General features: G+C 42.5%; 1 protein-coding gene across 1 annotated transcript in view; it reads left to right on the forward strand.

The window, feature by feature from the left end:
- Positions 1-20,498, forward strand: part of BCR (breakpoint cluster region) — a 101,446-nt gene that overhangs the window by 39,468 nt on the left and 41,480 nt on the right. The window contains exon 2 of the mRNA XM_010575139.1: positions 12,202-12,386. Within this exon, the coding sequence (XP_010573441.1) occupies positions 12,202-12,386 (185 nt within the window). The remainder of the gene's footprint in view (positions 1-12,201; positions 12,387-20,498) is intronic.

A 20,498-nucleotide genomic window follows, 5' to 3' on the forward strand; every position in this document is an offset into this window, starting at 1 on the left:
GCATCATCACTGGCTGTGTCTGCTCTGTATATGAGTGTCTATGCTGTACTGGTTAATCTTTTAAAATCTTACCCTGCTGTGCAGACTGCTCCATGCGAGTCTGGTGTGGATTCCTTGGGTTCAGCCTGTATTTTGGCACAGCCAAATCCTGTTCCCAGATAGTTGGGACAAGTGGTCAATTTTCTACTCTGTGTGTGTATATACACACACACACACACATATATATATGTATGTATACATATATATATGTATGTACACACACTTAGTGTATATATTTTGTGTTTCTTGACACTTTGTGTCCGGAGCGCTGCCCTAACAAGCTTCCTTCACCACTAGGGAAAGAGAAGGTCTTGTGCAGGAAAGTGGGGTATGGGGACAGCCTCCCTGAAAATCTGTTTCTTTTGTGACTTGCCTGGGGATGAGTTCTCACTGTTGACAATCCTTAGCTACGCAGTACAGCAATAGTGCAAAGGCTTCTCTAGGGCCTGCAGCACAGAGAGCTGTTTTCACTGGTAAGTCCTTCTGCTTTGCCCTCTTCTCCTGCACCAGCTGATCTGAATTACAGCTGCTGAGTGCCCTTGAAGTGTGTGTGTGTGGCAGTCACAGCTGCTTGCACAGGGAGCCAGGCTCTGATCCTGCCTGTGTCTGTGTGCCTCTGCATATCCACAGCTCTCCTTGAAGCATTAGGGAGCCTAAGAGCTCAGTTCTTGGCCTTGGTGCAAAGTTACCATATGAAACTACTTTGTGACTTGCTGGGCATGAAGACTCTAAGCATTTGCTTTGAGAGCTACTGTCTGAGCAGGAACTCTGCTTTGTATAAACAAGTTTGGGCACAGAAGAAGGCTGTTGGGGGACACCATCATCTACATAGGTTGTTGCATCTTAGTTGGGACTGGCATGGTCCTGTTTTCCTTTGGATGAAATTCTTTGGCATTTTAGTGCTTCCCCTTGGCATGGCTTCAAAATCACTTGTTGGTTCATTCATGCTGTGAGATGGCAGAGCTTAATGAAATGGTGGTGTAACACATCTGTGTTACCAAAATAAGCTCCCTCTTATCCCATATTTTAGTAAAATATGAACAGCAATGAATATCAGTCAATGGTGCTGAAGTGTAAAACAGCATTGTTGGTGTCTGATAGAGTATACCATGAGCTCAGATTGAGAGGTCTTTCCTCTCATCTGCTCTTTAGCTTCTCTGAGAACTCTGACTGGCACCACTGTACTGCTTGTTCTTGAATCATGTTTTTCTGAATTTATTCTTCACAATCATAATAATTAGAGGAGGACTTCCACTTCTAGAAGGAGATTCTGCAAAAGCAGCACACAGTTTGGGAAAAAAGGTGGTATGCTATGTCAGGTGAGAATTTACTAGCCCAGAACAAACCTTGGCATGTGACCCCAGCTGCCTTCATGTAATCTAGTAGTTTCAAGGGAAAAGAGTTGGGGAGTAGATGGAGTTTATTAATGCTGGTAGGGAGCTGTGTTCTACCTTCAGCATCTTTAATAAAAAAAAAAAGAAAAGGTTTCTATAACTACCTTGCCATGGTTATGAATGACACAAAACTGTTGTTTTTTCTTCTCCAGCCAGATGACAGGAAGACACTGAGCTTGGGCAGCAGCTGTGTTCAGAAAAGGTTGTTAGTGGTGTAGGCAGAACCATCTGCCTAGCAAGGCATTTAGCTTGGGTTGCTTGTTCTAGGCCAAGATGGTAAATCAATAGCTTATTTTTTACAGTGTAACAAGTAAGATGTCAGTGGCTAGATTTACAGTGTAAACAGGAAAATGGTGGCTAGCTTTATTGGCTTCTTAGTGTCCTAGCTGCACTAGTGAGAAAACAAAACAATATGAAAAAAAAAAAAATCCAAAGCAACTCATCCTGAAAGAGATTGAAGATCTAGAAACAGAACAGTATTCTTATCAGACACTTTTACTGTTTTTTTGAATAGACTTTAATACCCCCTGCTGCCTAGGGCTGGTCCTCCCTTCCTTTCTCACAAAACTGTCAGTTCAGTTAAACTCTTGTTTTAACAGGCGCTTTCCTCTCTGCATGGCAGGATTTTTAGTTTGCTCTAGTTAAATACAGGAAATGGAATATATACATCGTGGGTTTTTGTGTTAACAGATCGTGCTGTGGCAATTGGTCCGTTTTGTTTCTATTAATTTTCTAATCTCTTCTGGAGATTCCTGTTGCCAAACATTGTTTGAAGTGGCTGCAAGACTTTGAGACAACTGTGAAGAACAAAATAGTAAATAGTATGCTGATCATGGTTGGAATTTTCATCCATTCACCTGTCAAATGACAGAGCCACACTAGGTATGAGAGAAGCAGCCCTCCCAATGTAGTTGGTACATGCAGTTTCCTTTAGGCTTTGTTACTAGGGTTTGGGGTTTTTTGTTTGTTTGGTTGTTTTTTGGGGTTTGTTTTTTTGTTTGTTTGTTTTTGAGAAATGAAATGAAGGCTGTAGTTCGGGCACAGCAGTAATGCTGACCTGAGCAGTCACACTTGCTCCATCCCACCTCTGTGCTGTTATGCTGATGCATTGTGTGGAGATGATCAGTGAAATGGAATAGGGAACTGCTCTGGGTTATGAAATAACACTCTTGCCAGTTATTTTTAGCTTAGCCAGCTCCTATTGTGGTTTGCTGTGCTCCCTGCAAACATGCCTGTTACGGTACAGTGGGGGGAGACGTGGACAGGAACCTACAAAGGAGTGGAGACTGCTTGAATCCTAAAAATTTAGCTCTCATAATGCATTCCATGCTTTTGTTGGGAAATAGTCTGAATTCTAGGTGGTTCTCCTTACAGCTGTGTGTGATTCGTGGTTGTTTACTTGTTTGGTTTTGTTTTGGTTTTGGGTTTTTTTACCTTATTTTTCATGGAAACCTTTTCTCTATTTCAATCAGCTTGCACCTCTGATTTAGTCAGTGCTGAAGCTCCTGGTGCCTTTGGTGCAAAGCCACACATACTTATGAATGTATCTGCCTGTCCATGTATTTTTATACTGCAAAAAAGTCTTAAATTCTGAACGACCAGGCCTAAAATTTGCTTTCTGCCTGTTAGACTTGCAGTGAATGAGAACAACTAAACTTGGTGCACAATCCTGACTAAGGAATGGAAAAGAAAACTGGAAAGGTGTCCCAGTTTGCTCTGGGATTTACTTTGCCAGGAACATCCAGTGGCCTGACTCCAACATGAACTGAACATGGAAACCTTTCCAGCCTGCCTGGGAAAACAGAACAGGAGAGGAATCTAAAGATACAGACCATGGATGGAAACAGATTCACTTTCTGCTCTGTGCAAGGCAGGAGTCTGAGAGGTATTCATCCATGTTATGGGGCGTTACATTGTGCCATATGACCTAGTGGTAAACATTTAGGAGAAAAAGTAAAAAAAAAAAAAAAAAAAAAAAAAAGGCAACAGGAGTTTCGCTGTTTTGGGCCCTGGCCTGCCCTGCGAGTTAAGTATTCTCACACTCTTCCTTGAATGGATAGTACCTATGTAATTCAGGCCTGACCTGAATTTCTCTGTCTTTCCCTGTTGGCAGCATGTTTGCACCCAGTCATGCTGGGAACATACCTCGTTCATATATGCATGTGTTTACTTGCTGATGTTTAGGGCTCTAAGGGATGGCGATTAAACTTTTTAAGTGCCTTGGAGAGCATGTAGCAGCCAGTAGGACATAGGCATTGTCAACTGTCATAGAGAAATGTTCAGTTCTTGCCTTTTGCAGTAACTATGGGTAACTGTCTTTCCTAATGTTAGTGACATACACCGTGCTTGTAGTATATCTTAAAATTTACAAATTGCTGTGGAGACATCCTATATTTGAAAGGCCACATCTTCTAAACTTGTAACTTGTTTTCCTCCTAATCACAACTGTTATCATCAGTTGGACTCCTCTGTCTAGTTTGTGGTGTGCAGTGGTTGTGTTTCCCTCCCAGTATTTCAGTTTGATTGAAACTGATCCAAGTGTCAGACGTTTTAGAGAGATGGGAATTTACACCTCTGCTACATTTCTGTTGCTGACCTCGGTGGCATGCACTGTGTCAAAGCCTGGCTGAATGTAATGTGTGGATGACAGCTTGGTCTACACTCCTTAGCATGTAGCACTCCATGGTTGCTGAGCCAGAGTTGTCTGAAGCAAAGATGAGCAGTGGGAAGTTGTGGTGGCTGGTAGAAGGGAAATCTTTGGAATATGCATGCTACAGTGCAGTCTTGTCTGGTAAAAGATGGACTCTCCTGAAGGATCGAGTTAGCTTCCTGATTTTTTCTCTCATGATAACAAATCTCTCAGTAGCCTTCATGAGCAGTTCTTTCTGTCCTGTGTGAGGATGCCTTAGGCTTTCCAGAGGTGGAGAATGGTCTCAGTAGTTCCAGCTTTCACATCATGGCTGGATCATGGAACCTCACTCTGCATGGGTATTAGATCTGTGTGATTGTTAAATCTGTCCCCAGGAAAAAGCCAATCAGAGCAAAATACAACAGCATGTCTTAGTAACAGACTGCTACAAACAGACCTGTCCTCTAGTCTCTGCATGAACTCTTCATGGAATGTATGGGCAGATTAAAAAGCTCTGATCTTTTTTAGATGTTTAATGATCTGGGTTTGACACACCTAAAAGATTAAAAGTGGACTGCAGTTAATTCATCTCCTAAAGACTTAAGGGCGCTGTCTGCTACAAGGATAAAGCTCATCTGTGGTAGAGACAGAAGTTTTTTGGAGGCTGGTTAACATCTATGGCCTGAGATCCCCCGGGGGAGGGAGGGTGGAGAGAACCACCAGCTGTCTTGCTGCTTCCATATGCAAGGTACATTGCTTTCTCCCTCTTCCATCTCAAAAATAAGATGCAGTTCTCAATCACTACATGCATGCATACATGTGCACTCACATGTGCACACACAAACACACCGTTACCCTTAAAAGAAAATTAAACATTGGGTAAAATGTACGTGTGACAGATACTTGTTTCTGCAGCCACTTAACATGCTGCAGAAAGATGACCTATTACAATGGGAGAGGGGACGATACAAACCTGAAATGGATGTGGTGATTTCAGGGAAATCTGCTGAAGTTTTGGTTTCACAGAACTCCTTTTTTGGTTGTTGTGTAAGCTGTAGTTGTCATTCCAGTGTCCAGCTATGTATTTAGAAACCTCCCTTCCTGGGGTACTGTTCCCCTTTTGTCCTGTTCCCTAAAGAGTGTTTCATTGCTAGTTGTCAACATACAGCACACTTTCAGAGCCCATTTCATGTGTGCCTGCAGAAGGAAAACTGCAGCTTGGCTGCATTGTATGAAACTGCTTGTTTAACTCTGCCTTGGTTTTGTGTGCTGATGGGTGTTTCCTATGGGTGGGCTGTGTTATGTATTTCACTGCAATTCTACTTCTGCAACCCATGCTCCCAAAGAGCTTGTTCAGCAGTGGTAAGCAAGATCATCCTCTGTGGGCATTTTTCTTCTATGGTAAATGATGGTGTGCCTTGTAGGAGTCTATCAGTAGCACTGGTAGTTGGATTGTTTTCATGTGCTGAATGGAGAAATACAGTTTGAGGCCATAGGCAGGCTTGGAGCTAGCTTTTGTTACTTTTTGCCTTTCTGTTTTCATGCTCATCTAATGCTAAAGAATGAATTTGCAGACTAATGGGACTTTTTGTTGCTAAATGATTTGGTTTTGTATTTGAGTGGGGGCTTCAGGTTTCACTAAACATCTTTACATGTAGATACACTGTCTTTTCGTAGAGAAGAGATACAGAGCATGAAGGAGATAGTTTGTTTTCAATCTGTTTAGCATCCTAGCAGAGCCTTTTCTTCATCAGTCTGAGAAGAATAAAGCCATAGGGATTTGACATGGCAAACGCTCTCTTTTTTTTCCTTTTGATACTTGATTTTCATTCTGGGACAAGCTTCTGATATAGGTAGACAACATAATTATTGTTTGTGGATCTCAGTTTTGTGCAAAATTGTACAAAGTATTGAGTGCACTATTTCCTGGTTTTAGAGATGATGATTCAGAAGGTGTCAAGGAAATAAGCAAGATGCTCAGTTTTCCATAGTTTAACTCTTCTATTTTTTTTAGAAAGTGCTGCTGTATTCCCTAGGCAACTGCATTCACAGCCCATCCACACTGATGTACTTCTACATGTGCTCGGCACTGGGCCCGGATCCCTGATTCTTCTCCAAGTAGCCTGGCCAGCACTAAGAAATAAAATGATAGGATTCTGTATTGTTTATCACCAAGCAAACAGTAGTATGTAAAAGCTGGAGCTAAGGTCAGTAAGGCATATTAGTAACTTAAAGGTTACCCCCCCCCAAAAAAAAGTAAAAAAAAAAAAAAAAAAAAAAAAAAAAAAAAGTGTTGCATTTTGATAACTTATCCCCAAACCAGCCATGTGTAAATCCCAGGAGTTGACTAAGCTTCAGCCTAAAGGAAACTCAAGCAGTGTTTTGCTAATATGATGATATGATGTCTTCAGTTGCAATACAAGTTTTTAAGTATACCCACCCCTGAACTACCACACATGTATCCCTTCATCCCTTCAGTTTGGATTTCTGTGCCATGAACTAGATCAGAAAGCTGATCCAGCTTAGAAGGGAAGTGTTAAAGATATTTTTCTTTGAGCTGGCTGAGTTCTTTTTCTGGACCATAGACATCTGTGGGGTTGCAGAACTAAGGGGTTAAGAGGGGAAAGGGGCGTGCAGTGGTTTATGGCTTAGTGGGGGGAAACCTTAAACCCCTATTGCTGCCAAGACAATGCATTGTCAAACTATGGCCTCACACATTCCCTGGCACAGAAACACACAGTCAGAAGATGCAAACTGCCTTAGCTCTCTTCTACTCTGCAGCTGCAGGAATGTTTTTGGAGTGAGTATAGACATTACAAACTTCTGCTAGCCTTGGTACCATTTACAATGAAGCCACAGTGATGTGGGGCTTTGGCATGAGGTGCAATTCCCCCTCCCCCTCCAGGATTCTAGGTATTTACTTAGGCAGGCAGGTCTGAGCTGCTGTGGCTTCACTGCTCTTTTAGCGGGATTAGCTGGAGCACAGCTAGCTTGGAAGCTTCTCTGCGTGCTGCTATTAAGCCTTTCAAGCAGCTACGGATGTTGTGATGCTGTAAAAGTATGACACATGCATTTGAACCATTGTGTGGCCCTGGATTAGACGCAGCTAATCTTTCTTTTTACTTAGAAGTTAATTTCTTTTTCCCTTCCTGCTTTCGAGTTAGATCTATGACTTGATTTCATATTCCCAAAGAATGAATGTGGCACCCAGCAGGAAGGGTGTAGGCAGCAGGACAGGGAATAGTGTTGCTGTGCTGTCTCTGAGTGCCAGTGAATTTGTGACTAACTGTAAATTTGTTAGATTCTTCCTTACCCCCCAGCCAGGTGAAACTTGAGGTAGTGAGGGAGAGGAGCACTTTAGAAGAGGGGAGGAAAAGGAAAATAAAGAAAAGGAATATTAAGTTTGAGAAAACCAAAAGAAAATGAAAAAGGGACAGATATGAGAAAGGAGGCGAGAGGATGGAAGCGGTAACTGAGGAGGGGGGTGGTGGAACAGACTCATAAAAGCTGGAGCAAAGCAAGGCCAGGGAGGCCATTGCTGGCAGCACCAAAGGTGGAAGTAAATGCTTGAGGTTTTTAGCAGAATGTGTGAATTGATGATGAGCTTTTGTGTAGCCCCAGGTAGTTCATTGCACCTGAAGATTGTGCTTGGTGCAGGAGAGGGATACTGTAAGAGAATGTCAGAGGGCCAGTGGTAGAAATAGCTACTCTTAGGTGTGGAGAGGGCTTGTTTCTCTAAGTTACAGCTGCTGCTCTTCTCTGTGAGATGGGATCTCTTACAGGTTACCTAAAGAGGAGGAGAAAGGAAGCCTGCTGGTGAGGTGAGAGAAGCATGACACACACAGAGTAACGTCCTCAGTATCTCTTTCTGGTGCTGTCTCAATACAACGTGTTTGAGCCCATCACCCTTGTATGCCTACCCTTTTTCCTTAGTTGTCCCTTGTCAGCAGTTGTCTGTTGTTCCTGTGTTTCATCTTTCTCTGGCTTTGATGGCTCGGTTACTGATGAGTTACTAGCTGGCCCTAAAAGAAGAATAAGAACCCTCTTAATGCTCACCCTATCTGAGACACTGGCTAAGAAACCGAGTGCTCTTGCTTGGGCCCAGCCGCTGTCTCCACTTGCCATCTACAACAGCAGCACCCAGAGCAGCTGGAAGTGCCGAGCAGGTGAGCTCTTGGCTCTCTCTTTGCTCTAGTCTTTTTGCTCCCAGGTAGAGCCTGAACAGCCTGTGAAGCATTGTGCTGGGTTTAGGAGATCTGAATAACCCAGTTTCCCTAGCAACAGTGGTCTCTCTAATCACAGAGATACAAGTCTCTACCTCCCTTATTAGTGTTAAGACTTGCATAGTGTATCTGGCTACGGTAATACTTTGCTTCTGTTGGAAAAAATGGTAGAGTAAAAGCAGGAAGGTCCTTCTGCCTTGGAGATAATTAAAATATCCATAGGTGGATTTCAGTGGTGTATGCAGCAATAATAGAAAAAAAGAGAGATTATAACTACTTCTAAGCTTTTTTTAACGTGTAAAGGATCCCTGGAGGATACAGAAATAAAGTTTTAAATTCTGTGTGGAGCTTTCTATGCACAGATCTCATGGCATTCTGTGACACTGATAGATTCATTCCTTGTTGAGATGTGTTATTTTCATTTTTATGGTTAGGGAGACAAAGTGATTCAAAGGTAGACTGAATCTTGTTGCAAAGCTAGGAATAAATCTCATCTTCTGAGGCCAAGTCCTCCACCTGCCCTTTCCTTCAGTTTCAGATAAAGGTTTCCCTGTGCTGTAGGAGACAGAACGTGTTATGGAAGGTAGAAGTGTGAAGCCTGCTTTTTAGCAGGAGAAAGTGAGGAAAGTGAAAATACTGTGATTCACTGCAAGCCTTTCTGCTAATATATTTTAGTCTACTTTCACTCCCCCATTAACAGAAGTGGAACAAACTATAGATTTTGAAAGTGAGCATTGGGAGTGAAAGAAATATTCCTGCCTTAATTTCTGCACAGCAACATGGTCTTGTTACTGCAAACCAGGAGAAACTGGTTTGGATAAGAGTAGTTTGAAGAAACTCCTGAATGACAAAGAACTCTTGCTTGATCAAAGGCATGAAGCCTACATAAGCGCCCAGTACTGATGTTCCTCCTTGGATAATGCCAGTGTTAAATTGCCAGTAATATCTTGCAGGCTTCTTGGGTAACAAAGGTGCGCAAGGGACAGCTGAATGGAAAGCAGATATCTGCACTCCTCTACTGAAGTTATATGGTGTTAGGGGTTTTGTTGGCATGGTTTTGTTTGTTTGTTTGTTTTTAATATGGCATAAATAGTGCAGAGATGCAAGGAGAAACCCATCCTTCTTCCTACTTAGAATTCTGGTTTCTGAAGTCAAAACAGTCCCCTAACCTTCTGGCCAAACAGAAGACCATCCATCTTGTGTATGGGGAGGGTATTTTTACTTTTTCTTTTCAGTGTTTCCTTGCCTGTTTGGGTAGTGCAAGGTGGGGACCATGCTGTCTTCTCTTCCACATTCTTTCAACCAAAGAGCTTTTGAAAATTCCATCAAGAGATTTATTTGGCTTGCAGGTGTTGTAGATGTTATCTAACTTCAAGATATCTAAAAATCTCTTTTGTTTGTGACCGAGCATTCTTATTTCAGCAACTCCCTTTCAAGCCTCTATTTACCAAATCAACTTAATAGGGTGTCTTCTAAATGGTTGGGGAGCTCTGGAAACCTCTAACATCTAGACAAAAGTCCATTCCACAGAACATTTCCCCCCTTTTTCCCCCCCCCCCCCCCCCCCCCCCGTGGTCTTGCACAATCTAATGGGTCTTTTGAGGAATTCTGGGAGCACGATCACAGGTAATACCATGAGCCGGTAGGTGACATGAAGCTTATTGAGCTTGTTAAGATAATATTGCCACGATTCTTCAGCAGCCTAAAGGCCTCATATACAGCTGTTATTTAGCTGGGTGGTATTTGGTACAAACCAAGACAGAGGCTCACTTCTACAGTGAGTTTATTGTTGGATTTTCAGTATATTGTTTGCATAAATTCCCTAGACCAGCTCTCCCTCCTGAATAAGCCACATGGATCAAGTTTTATTCTGTTCCACACAAAGTTCACATCCTTTACTGGAATGAGTCATGCTTTAACTGAGTTTACTGTGAGGGAGGAAAGTGGGCTTTAAAATGTTACTCCTCCACCCTGCCTTAGTGATGTATAACAGGATTATTGGTATGCTTGGCAGCTGCTGCTTATTATTTTCACAGAACCTGGATATTTGTGAAAACAAGTAAAAATTGGTCCTACTTGTGTTCAAGTGTGAATTTAATGGATAATTTTAAACTTAAAAGACAAAAAAGCTATTCTTTTTTTTGTGGCTTTGTCTTCCATAAGGCTTGCCTGCTACTGTAAAAGTGGATCTAACTTATCTCCCTGTGGTTATTTTTCAGTTTTGAGAGAAGAATGGCATTTTGTGGCTTGTAACTGTGTTGTGGTTTAACCCCAGCCAGCAACTAAGCACCATGCAGCTGCTTACTCACTCCCCCCCTACCCAGTGGGATGGGAGAGAGAATCGGGGGGAAAAAAAAAGTAAAACTCATAGGTTGAGATAAAAACAGTTTAATAGGACAGAAAGGAACAAAATAATAATGATAATAATAATAAAATGACAAGAATAATAAAAAAAGAATTGGAATATACAAAATAAGTGATGCACAATGTAATTACTCGCCGACCGATGCCCAGTTAATTCCCAAGCGCAATCCACCCTTCCCACCAGTTTATATACTGGGCATGATGTCACATCGTGTGGAATACCCCTTTGGCCAGTTTGGGTCAGCTGTCCTGGCTGTTTCCCCTCCCAACTTCTTGTGCCCCTCCAGCCTTCTTGCTGGCTGGGCACAAGAAGCTGAAAAATCCTTGACTTAATATAAACACTACTTGGCAACAACTGAAAACATCAGTGTGTTATCAATGTTATTCTCATACTAAATCCAAAACATAACACTGTACTAGTTACTAGAGTGAAAATTTACTCTATCTCAGCCAAAACCAGGACAAAATGAAAGAGGAGGAGGAACTCTACCATTTTGGTATTCAGTGGCCATGCATGGCTGTTACTGTTACATACCTCTGGGCATTGACAGGTGAAAGTGCTTCACAGGCCGGTGTAACTCCTGTGTAAGGTTGTCTCCAGCTTCTCTCAGGCAAGATGTATGTGATGCGATGCCACTGTGCAGAAAGCAAATTTTGGTCCTCTGTGTATATTTCTTTGTGCAGAGAGCTAAAAGACCTTTTAACCTATGGTAGAGGGAGCTGCTCAGTGTGTGTCCTTAATATAGATTTTTGCAGAAACAGTCTCTGTACACAGCTACTGAAGATACCAGAATCAATTGTACTACTCATCTTTCCTGCAGAAGTTCATTGATATCTCGTGCAACAATGGTTAATTTGACTCTTCATAGCACCATCCTTTTTAGTTTGTTTTTTTTTGGTTGGGTTTTGGGGGAGGCGGGGGGAGCAGTGGTTTGTTCATTTGTTTAAGGAGTTAGTCCCAAAATTGAGGCAGAGGGGCAGCCAATAGAAGAGGGCCTTTTAGGATTTTATTTTTGGCAGTAGGTGCGTTCCCTTGACATGTAAGACCTTTCTTTCCTAGTTCTTTTGTTCCTGAGAGGTCTGGAAAGAGTTATGTTTCTCCCCTGAGCTATGTATTATCTGTGATTGCTAAACTGGCAGGGGCATCATCTGTTCTTGTTTTACAGAAAAAACAGGGTCTGTTACCCTAACCCGCTACATTCCTAAACCCAGACTGCATAACTTTTATGGAGACTGCAAAAGGATTTATTTTCATGTTAATGCTTTTGAAAGAAAACTTGAGGGAAGGAGCTATAATTAAATGAACACCAATGTTAGGTATTAGAAAGGACTTTACCTTTTAGGACTTAAAATGAGTGAAGTGAACATTTGGTGACAACATGAGTTTAATTAAATTTACGCCTCCACTTGATCTATATTTAACTATCGCTGACACTGGGTTTACTGATAAGTAATCATAATAGCTGGGAGGCAGGCAGTGCCTTGGTTGACCAGTCTGTCTCCTGTCCAGCTTGACTCTGACCGGACAGATTTTTCTCCTGTGTTTTTACAGATGCTTCATTCAGTGGCACACCACCTAGCTATGCGTATGATGCAGACCGTGCTGAAGAACAGAGGCGACATCATGATATGATGCCCTATATTGATGACTCGCCATCATCCTCACCCCATCTCAGTTCCAAGAGTCGGGGCAGCCGAGACACCCTATCTTCAGGGTCTCTGGAATCTACAAAATCAGTGAGTCTGAGTCCTTTCCTGCCTTTTTGGTGTCAGCAAAGCCTTGTAGGTTTGCAAGGGGTAGACAGCTTTAACAGGAAGCAAAGACAGGGACTACTAGCACTGTAGGACAGATTACCTGACATAATATAGCAGTGCCTGATTGATACTGTATATATAAAGCTAAATTGTGGCTTCTAGCTGATGCTAAGCGTAAGCTTCAGGGATGAGTGTTGTGTGTATGATTTTTTTTAAGCCTCAGTTTTTCACCCTTTTTGAATTTTAGTGGAGAGAATTGGTGATTAATTGCTGTTGAGAGGGTCTCTAAATACCAGATATCCTGGAAAGGAGGCTCTGGAACAAAGCATCCTACGTTATGATGTTCATACATCTGTGCGTGTGGGTTGTCATTGCCTTTCACAAGGAAAATAAGAGTTATTTTCAGGTAGGTTAAAGGCTTTGATAAAGCATCTAGAATATAAGATCTGTTTCCTTTACCCTGTGACAATGGAATAAGAGGAATTAAATCTGCCAGCTCTGAAGTATGGTGACTTTGGGTGGGAGATGGCTACTTCTTATAACAAATCTGACTATTCGCTAAATAGCTATCTATATAATCAATTATGGTAGATAAAAAGTTCAGAAGGGACCACCTAGCCTAACCTGTGGTTTGATGTGGACCTTCAGGCTATCTTGCTTTATTTTTGCTTCAGGTTCAGTAGCATGGCTATAGCTTGGAACTTAAGGAAAATTTCTATTTTTGTTTTCACAATAGTCTTGGTAGAGAATCTGCTGCTTGCCTTGGTAAATAACTATTGAATGCTGTCTTCACAGTCAAAGGTGTCTTAGTTTCAGCTTGAATTAATCTGTTTGACTTTCAATCTTTGTTTCTCTTTATCGTTTTGCTTCCTAGATTGTAGAGCACTTCAATCCCAGGTTGCTGCTTCCCTGAGTATCTTTGTCATCTTCAAACTTTTGGTTTCCCTAAGTCATTCATAAAAGTGCTTAATAGCACAAAGACAACTGTCACTTCCTTCCTAATGTATTTCTAAGAAAGCGTAGCCAAACAATCTTGAATTCCCACATTGTAAATGACACTTTGAAATCTGTCATTTAAGTGGTTTAACTTATGTGTTGGCTTTATCTTGTTCTGTCCTATTAATTAAGATGTCATGGGAGAAGATGGTGGATATTTTACAGGTATCAGTGTACATGTAAATCAACACCATCACCTTTATCAGACATTTATCTCGCATCAAAACGATGTCGAGTCTGACAAGTTCCGCAAACCATTGCTACTCAGCATTCATTATATACATCCTTCTACTACTCGTTATTGGTTAGTGCCATATCATATGCTTCCTTACTTTTTCTAGGATGAATGTCAGATTAAGAAGCCTACTTGAGACAGTGTTGTTCTTGTTCTTTCTCATTTATAAAAGTGCATTGTCAAGATCTCTTAAAGCATTACCAAGTACATATATTGTTGACATTTGCTTAATTTTATTTGACTGTAAAGTATGGAATCTAGTTAGCTGCTTATGCTTTAGTCTGTTAATTCTGAGATGCTTTTTTATCGCTCAAGATGAGAATTCTTGTGATATGTAAGAGGCTTTTGAATGAAGAAATGATAATTAGTAAATTCAAAAGCTCCAAGAATGTTTTAATGTTGGCTTGAGACTTCCAGGTTATGTTTCTCAGGATGAAGGAAAAACACTATGTGACTACATATGGCTGAGAGTTATCTTCAAAGAACTAGCTGTCATAGTGCCTGTGACTGGGGGCCTGAAAGAGACACTGCCTAATATTTAATCCTCTTCTTTACTTCTTTGAATATTTCCTCATAAGTATTTAACAGGAGTTAATTTCAAATTTACCTTAATAACGCTAGAAGGCTGCCTTTTTAAAAATAATTTTTAACACAAATGGCTGCTTTCTTTTTTCTGACTATAAAAAGGTGTTTTATGGCTTCCAAAAGAAAGAGGTGTCCTGATACTGATTAAACTTCTAATCGTGAACCTCAGCCACTTCAGTTGATCCTCTCTGTAATTAGTCCACAAATGGCAATGCCACTCATGAAGGACGGTCCATGACAAGGAGGAAGAGAATTTATATATGGTTGCAGTATTTCCCAAACAAGTTAAACTTTCTGTCATCACAACTTGTTACATGGCTTTTACTGTAGTTATGTTTTCAGCTGTAGCGGAAAAGACATCAGTAACAAAATTAAGTGTCAAACACGCTGTGCTGAGCCAAGCACTTAAAATGTATTGGATCAGAAATACCAGGACGTATGTCTGTTCTATTTTCTTTTTCACTATGCTTGATTAGCAGAAAACATTTTTTTTACATGTATTTGCTTTTATAGTTGTCTCCTTGCCCTTTTACTTCTTTCTTAGGTGCCTGCAATTAATTCTGAAAATTTTAGATTGTTTTTATGACCAGAGTCTAGGAATCAACAGTTAACTGTATGTAACAACACAGCACATGCACTATATACACCACTTTGACAAAATACTAAGATTGTGAAGTCATTCAGGAGTTAAGAAATTACTGCGGTTATCCAGCCTTGCATTGTGCCTATAGCCTCGTCTTGAATCATAGAATATCTCAAGTTGGAAGGTACCCATTAAGGATCATCAAGTCCAAGTCCCTGCTCATCGCAGGACTACGTAAGACTAAATCATCTGACTTAGAGCATTGTCCAGATGGTCCTTGAGCTCTGACAGGCACGGTGCTGTGACCACTTCCCTGGAGAGCCTGCTCCAGTGACCGACCACCCTCTCAGCAAAGAACCATTTCCTAATGTCCAATCTGAACTTCCCCTGATGCAACTCCATTCCACTCCCTCGTGTCCTATCGCTAGTCACCAGAGAGAAGAGATCAGCACCTCCCCCTCCGCTGCCCCCCTTGAGGAAGTTGCAGACTGCGATGAGGGCACCCCTCGGCCTTCTCTTCTCCAAGCTGAACAAGCCAAGTGACCTCGGCTGTTCCTTGTAAGTCTTGCCCTCCTCTGGACACACTCTGATAGTTTGATGTCCTTCTTACAGTGAGGCACCCAAAACTGCACGCAGTGCTCGAGGTGGGGCCGCACCAGTGTAGTGCCGAGTGGGACAATCGCCTCCCTGGACCAGCTAGCTGTGCTGTGCTTGATGCACCCCAGGACACAGTTGGCCCTTTTGGCTGCCAGAGCACACTGTTGACTCGTATTCCACTTGCCATCAACCCAAACCCCCACATCTCTTTATGATAACTTTCAATTACACAATCATGTCCTATTTTTTCTGTGAGGCTCCTGCATTGGTCAGTGTATATAGTGAATGATACTCACTGGATTCAGTATTTTATCTCTAGAGCTATGTGCACACCTTATTTACAGGACACTGTGCAAACCGCTCGGAGTACAACAGTACTCATTTCCTTTTGGCATAACCATTAACTCCGAATGCAGTTGGAATGCTACACAGGTCTTAATTATCCTTGCAATGTTCCTGTGAGATAAGAGAATGGTATGTTCACTAACCACAGGTAATCAAGGCAGACAGATTATAGGAAAAGTGTCTGCTAGTTTTGGCTGCTTAATGTGAGATGCGTAATGTTCTACAAAACCAGGTTCTGACTTTTAATGCAGTTCTCTTCACAATTAAAGTAAAATCCCTTTAATTTCACTTGCAACCAAGTGTTAACAACACTCCAGTCAGGTACCCAGAAAATGGAAAATATTGCAGACGATTTTTTAATTTTTTTTAAATGTAATTCAAAGTCATTTGCTTAGCATCACACTGACATAGCAGCATTCCAGTGTGATGTTCATCTACCTTATCCATGAGACCAGCCTTCCTCTTGGAGATTGGGTTGTTGCTGTCTGGCTGTTGAGGGCATTTTGCTTTGACTTATTTTGTGGGCTTGCTGTGGGCTTTGTATTTTTCTGCCAAGTGTTTGAAGTCCTTCCATCTCCTTATAGCAGCTATAGCCTTTGGTTGGATAGCACATCAGGGTTCCACCTGGTCTACCTAGCCACCATAGAGAAAGTGCAGAGTGGCAAAAGCAGTGTCTCTAAAAGAGAATGAAGCAATATCTCCTGCACTACTTGTGGAGGGGCTTCATGTTATTCCCTCAGCATATAGGGTGACTTGAGTCCCAGTGCTTCATGTTTTGTGTTCCAGGAACCGAGTGCCGCGATTGACTCCCAGAAGGTTTGTGGTGTTTACGCCTTGTCATTTGGGATCTGTTTTCCAATCCTCCCTACCACCTGCATCATATAAGCAGACTAAAAGATGCTGGCTGCTCTGCCTCCAAACTGTACCACTTCAGCCACCTCTTATGTATTTATATTCCACCTGCTGTGTGTCCATTGCACAAACATCTGTTGCTATCCAAGGAGGGTGACAAGAGGTGCACCAGCATCAGTTTTGTCTGTGACCCAGAGAGGACATAATCAACATGGGCGTTTATAGTGTGGATCTCAGCATCCCTTGATGCGTCGTGCTTGTGATAAGGAGGCCTTAACAAATGTTTGCGTTGAGCAAGCTAGGTCGTACCCCCTCTTCTGGCTCTTCCAGAATCTCATGCTGAGCTGCTGACGCATGTCCTGGCATAAAGCCAATGCTTTTGCCAAACTTTGACTGTTGCTCTGAAGCAAGCCTACAGGGGGAAGAGGAAAAAGGAGAAATAGGTTCCACTAATGCTTAAGTTGTTTGTTTATTTAGCTTGAGAAGTGATTTAATTTTCCTGAACCTTGCTTTCTGTAACAGTTGAACTGTTGTGATTGAACTTTCCAAAAATTCTGGAAACCTGTCTTGGAAAACGTCAGCCCAAATGTTTGCCAAATAAGACTGTGCTGGTAGCTGCAAAAGGTGTCAGACAGTGTTTGTAATAGGTAGTGATAATTCACTCCCAGAAAGAGAGAGAATATGTCTGTCTTCCCCAAACAGCTAGGGTGAAAAGTAGAGAAGACACCTGGATAGAGCTAGAGGACAGAGGGAGAACTTGCTACAGTATTCTTGGGGCACAGGAAAGTGTTGGGACAGCTGGAAAGTTAGTGACTGGCACCCTTCACCAGAGAAGAGTTATCGCCAAGAGTTTTGGAGTGGGTAGTTTGCAGCTTGGAGAGAGGATGGGAAGCTTCAGTCATCATGATCCTGTTGCTGCTACATGGGGAGAGATTACAGCAATAGGAAGAGCAGAAAGAAGAAAGGCCTTTCAAGATCAGCTCACCAACAAAGCCAGGCTCAAAGGCTTGTGTGGAGGTGGGCGCAGGGCTGCCAGTGGAAAGGCAAAGCTGGTTCCACCCCCCAGGAAATGGAGTCACTTCTCTAGAGTTTAGAAGATGAGGTTTTTGCCAAAATAGATCTCTCCGATTCTTGTATATATCACGCCCAGGAAGGCAGGAGTGCTAAAGCTGAGCAACTAACTCTGACTTTCTGTTCTGTGTGGAGGGGAAATTGGCTGGCACTTAAGGATTTCCAGGTAGAATTTCTCTTCCCTTTTCTGCTGTGCAGTCTGTGGTTGGCGCAGCATTGGCAGCCATTACCGGTCCTCAGACCAGAATCTTTTGTTCTCACTATCTGCCAAGCTATGCAGAAAGCAGGGCTGTAGCAGAGCAGGTTGTGGACATTTCTCCTAGCTTGGTCCCAAGAGGGTCCAGAAAAGTTGACCTCTGAAGCTACAGCAATAAATGGGATTACTGCTCTGCTTGGTACTACTGTTCCTAGCTTGTCCTTCCCTCTCCAGCATTGCCAAACCCTTCTCCTTTCTTCCTCTCAGTATTTGGTTTTGTTTGTTTGGTTTGTTTTACTGTCACTTTCGTCTCACCACCCCCAACAGATGCAACTTTTCTTTTTTTATTCTCCAACTCTTTGCTCCTTAAGGGCTCTGCCTGGATGTACAACCCTTCCTGAGGAGAGCTGGCACACCAGTACTGATGTTATAAATAATGTTGGCTCCTCTCCCTGCTCCTTCCTCTCCCTGAATGGAGCATGATTGGCTTGATTACAGAATTTGCCCTGTTTAATATCACCAAGACAATGAGACACCTCCAGCCTGTTTAGCAGAATCTTTCAAAGATATTTACACTTTAAAAATGGAAAGAAATAGTTTTTCTCCTTTGTAGACTGTCAGCTTCTTTCTGAGATTCTGAGCTGTCCTTACGGGAAACCTCTCCTTTGAACGCATTCATTGCACAGCATGTGAACACACTGTACCAAAGGAAGGTCTGAGAGTTAAAGTGCCTTTTATACGCCCACTTTGAATCACTGATTCTCTTTACAGAGCTGTGCCGGCAGCAACCACTTTGCAAAATCTTATGTGTTGTGGTTTCTAGATTCTTAATCTGTGTTCTTCTAACATTTGCAAGAAAACAATTATTGCTGTTAATTTAAACAACAGCCAGAAAGCCCTGAGTTCTTTAAACAGAGTCAAGAAGAGCTGAATCTGTCTAATCCTTGGAGCTGGTGAATCTCAGGCTTGCAGTAATTGAATACAACATGCAATGCCAACCTGGTTAGTAAACTAAAGTACTTAGGCTGACAAGCTGTAAACACATTCAAAACAGCCATGGCTCCGGGCCACTGTATGCATTCTGTCTAATATCTTCAGTGCTTCTAACCACTCTGACTGGCCTTGGTTCAGGTCGGAAGATTGCATTTATGACTGTGACTCAATCTTTTGGTTTTTCAGTCTTTGGAATAGCAAGAAGCACCACCCAGTTGAGAAGAAAACACCAGAAGCTTATAGGCATGAGATACCTGGGAAGCTTCCTTTATACTGCTTTCTACCTTCCTTTTTGTTTTCTTTTTTAAAAAATGTAGTTCATTAGGAGTGGAACCAAAGAACTGGTTTCTTGCTTGCTTATCCAGAACTGGCTGGGTGTTGGGTCCTCACAGCTCCCATGGCAGGCAGACAGGAATGCTCTGGCTGCTGCCTTGTGACAGTCTTGTAAGACAGATTTATTCTGAAACATGTGGGTCAAGAGGTAGCCAAGAGATGGTAGGGCAGCGCAGAAAGGCTAGAAATGGATGCTGGCATCAAAGAGGTAGGGACAGAGTCAGAACATGAAATACTAGTCAGACTTGTACAAGTGAAAAACGGGCCAACCAAGCTGGTTAGGAAGCATGGGATGGACTGCTGACCACCTGGCACTCCCTTCTGAGTGGTTAGAGTTTGCCAATACAGGTTGCTCCCACATCCTGCTGGGAACATCCCATCTGCACTTTGGTCAATAGGTGTATTTTCCCCTAGCTGATGTGGTCTGGTGGATGTGGTACCAGCTCCTCCCCTTGCCACAAGCAGCTCAAAGATTTTGAACTGCTTCCTTCTTGCCAGGGTAGGGGAAAGGAGTTCTCAGCCTTGGCAGGTCTCCCTGGACTGGTGGGGAGCTTGATACCTGCACCCAGGATGTTTCTTCTCTTACCTGCCCTTCTGCCTGGAGTGCAGAAACAGAGCAGTCAGTGAGGCTGTTCTGGTCACAGCGTTGCTCTTTGTTTCCATCTTTTGTCAGATATGGGCAAAGCAGAAAATGCCCTTGGCACTGGGTGCATCACATCTTGGCGTGCTGTAAGGGGAGAGTGGAAGGACAGTCTCGCAGTATCTCTGCCTGCTAATTGCTCTGTCTTGTTTTGGGTGAGCAGGTGAGCCTGTTCCCAATTCTGTAAGTGAGGAATGTTGTAATACCAAATAATAAACTTGCTCCTCCTGATGTTGGCACCAGCTCCCAGTGAATTTCTCAGTCCTGGAGTACATTTCATAACAAGTGTGACTTAAAAAGCACCCCGAGGCTGAAGAAGCACAGGGGCCCTTTTCCAGATGTTCATCCAGCAGCAAGAGCTGCTGCTCAGCGCAGTCCCAGATGACATTGTCAGAAAAGGCTTCCCTCAGCAGGAAACTCTTGTCAGGGCACTGGCTTTCAGGAGGAAATACAGAGTGGCAGTACAATGCAGACAGCAGTGCCATGGTGTCGTATTGATCCCTGACACAGCAGGAGCAGCAGGAGATCATCTTTTCACATATGAGGAATCTGTATGTAAATTTGAGGTACTGCATTGGAAACCTTGTAATGTGCTATGTGATTGGTGGATAAACTCCCCTGAGGGTTTCTTCAGCAACTGCTGTACTGTAGCTTAAAGCAGCCAGGCC

Source organism: Haliaeetus leucocephalus, unplaced genomic scaffold (assembly GCF_000737465.1).
Source record: "Haliaeetus leucocephalus isolate CR32 unplaced genomic scaffold, Haliaeetus_leucocephalus-4.0 Scaffold13, whole genome shotgun sequence".
Classification (NCBI taxonomy): Eukaryota; Metazoa; Chordata; class Aves; order Accipitriformes; family Accipitridae; genus Haliaeetus; species Haliaeetus leucocephalus.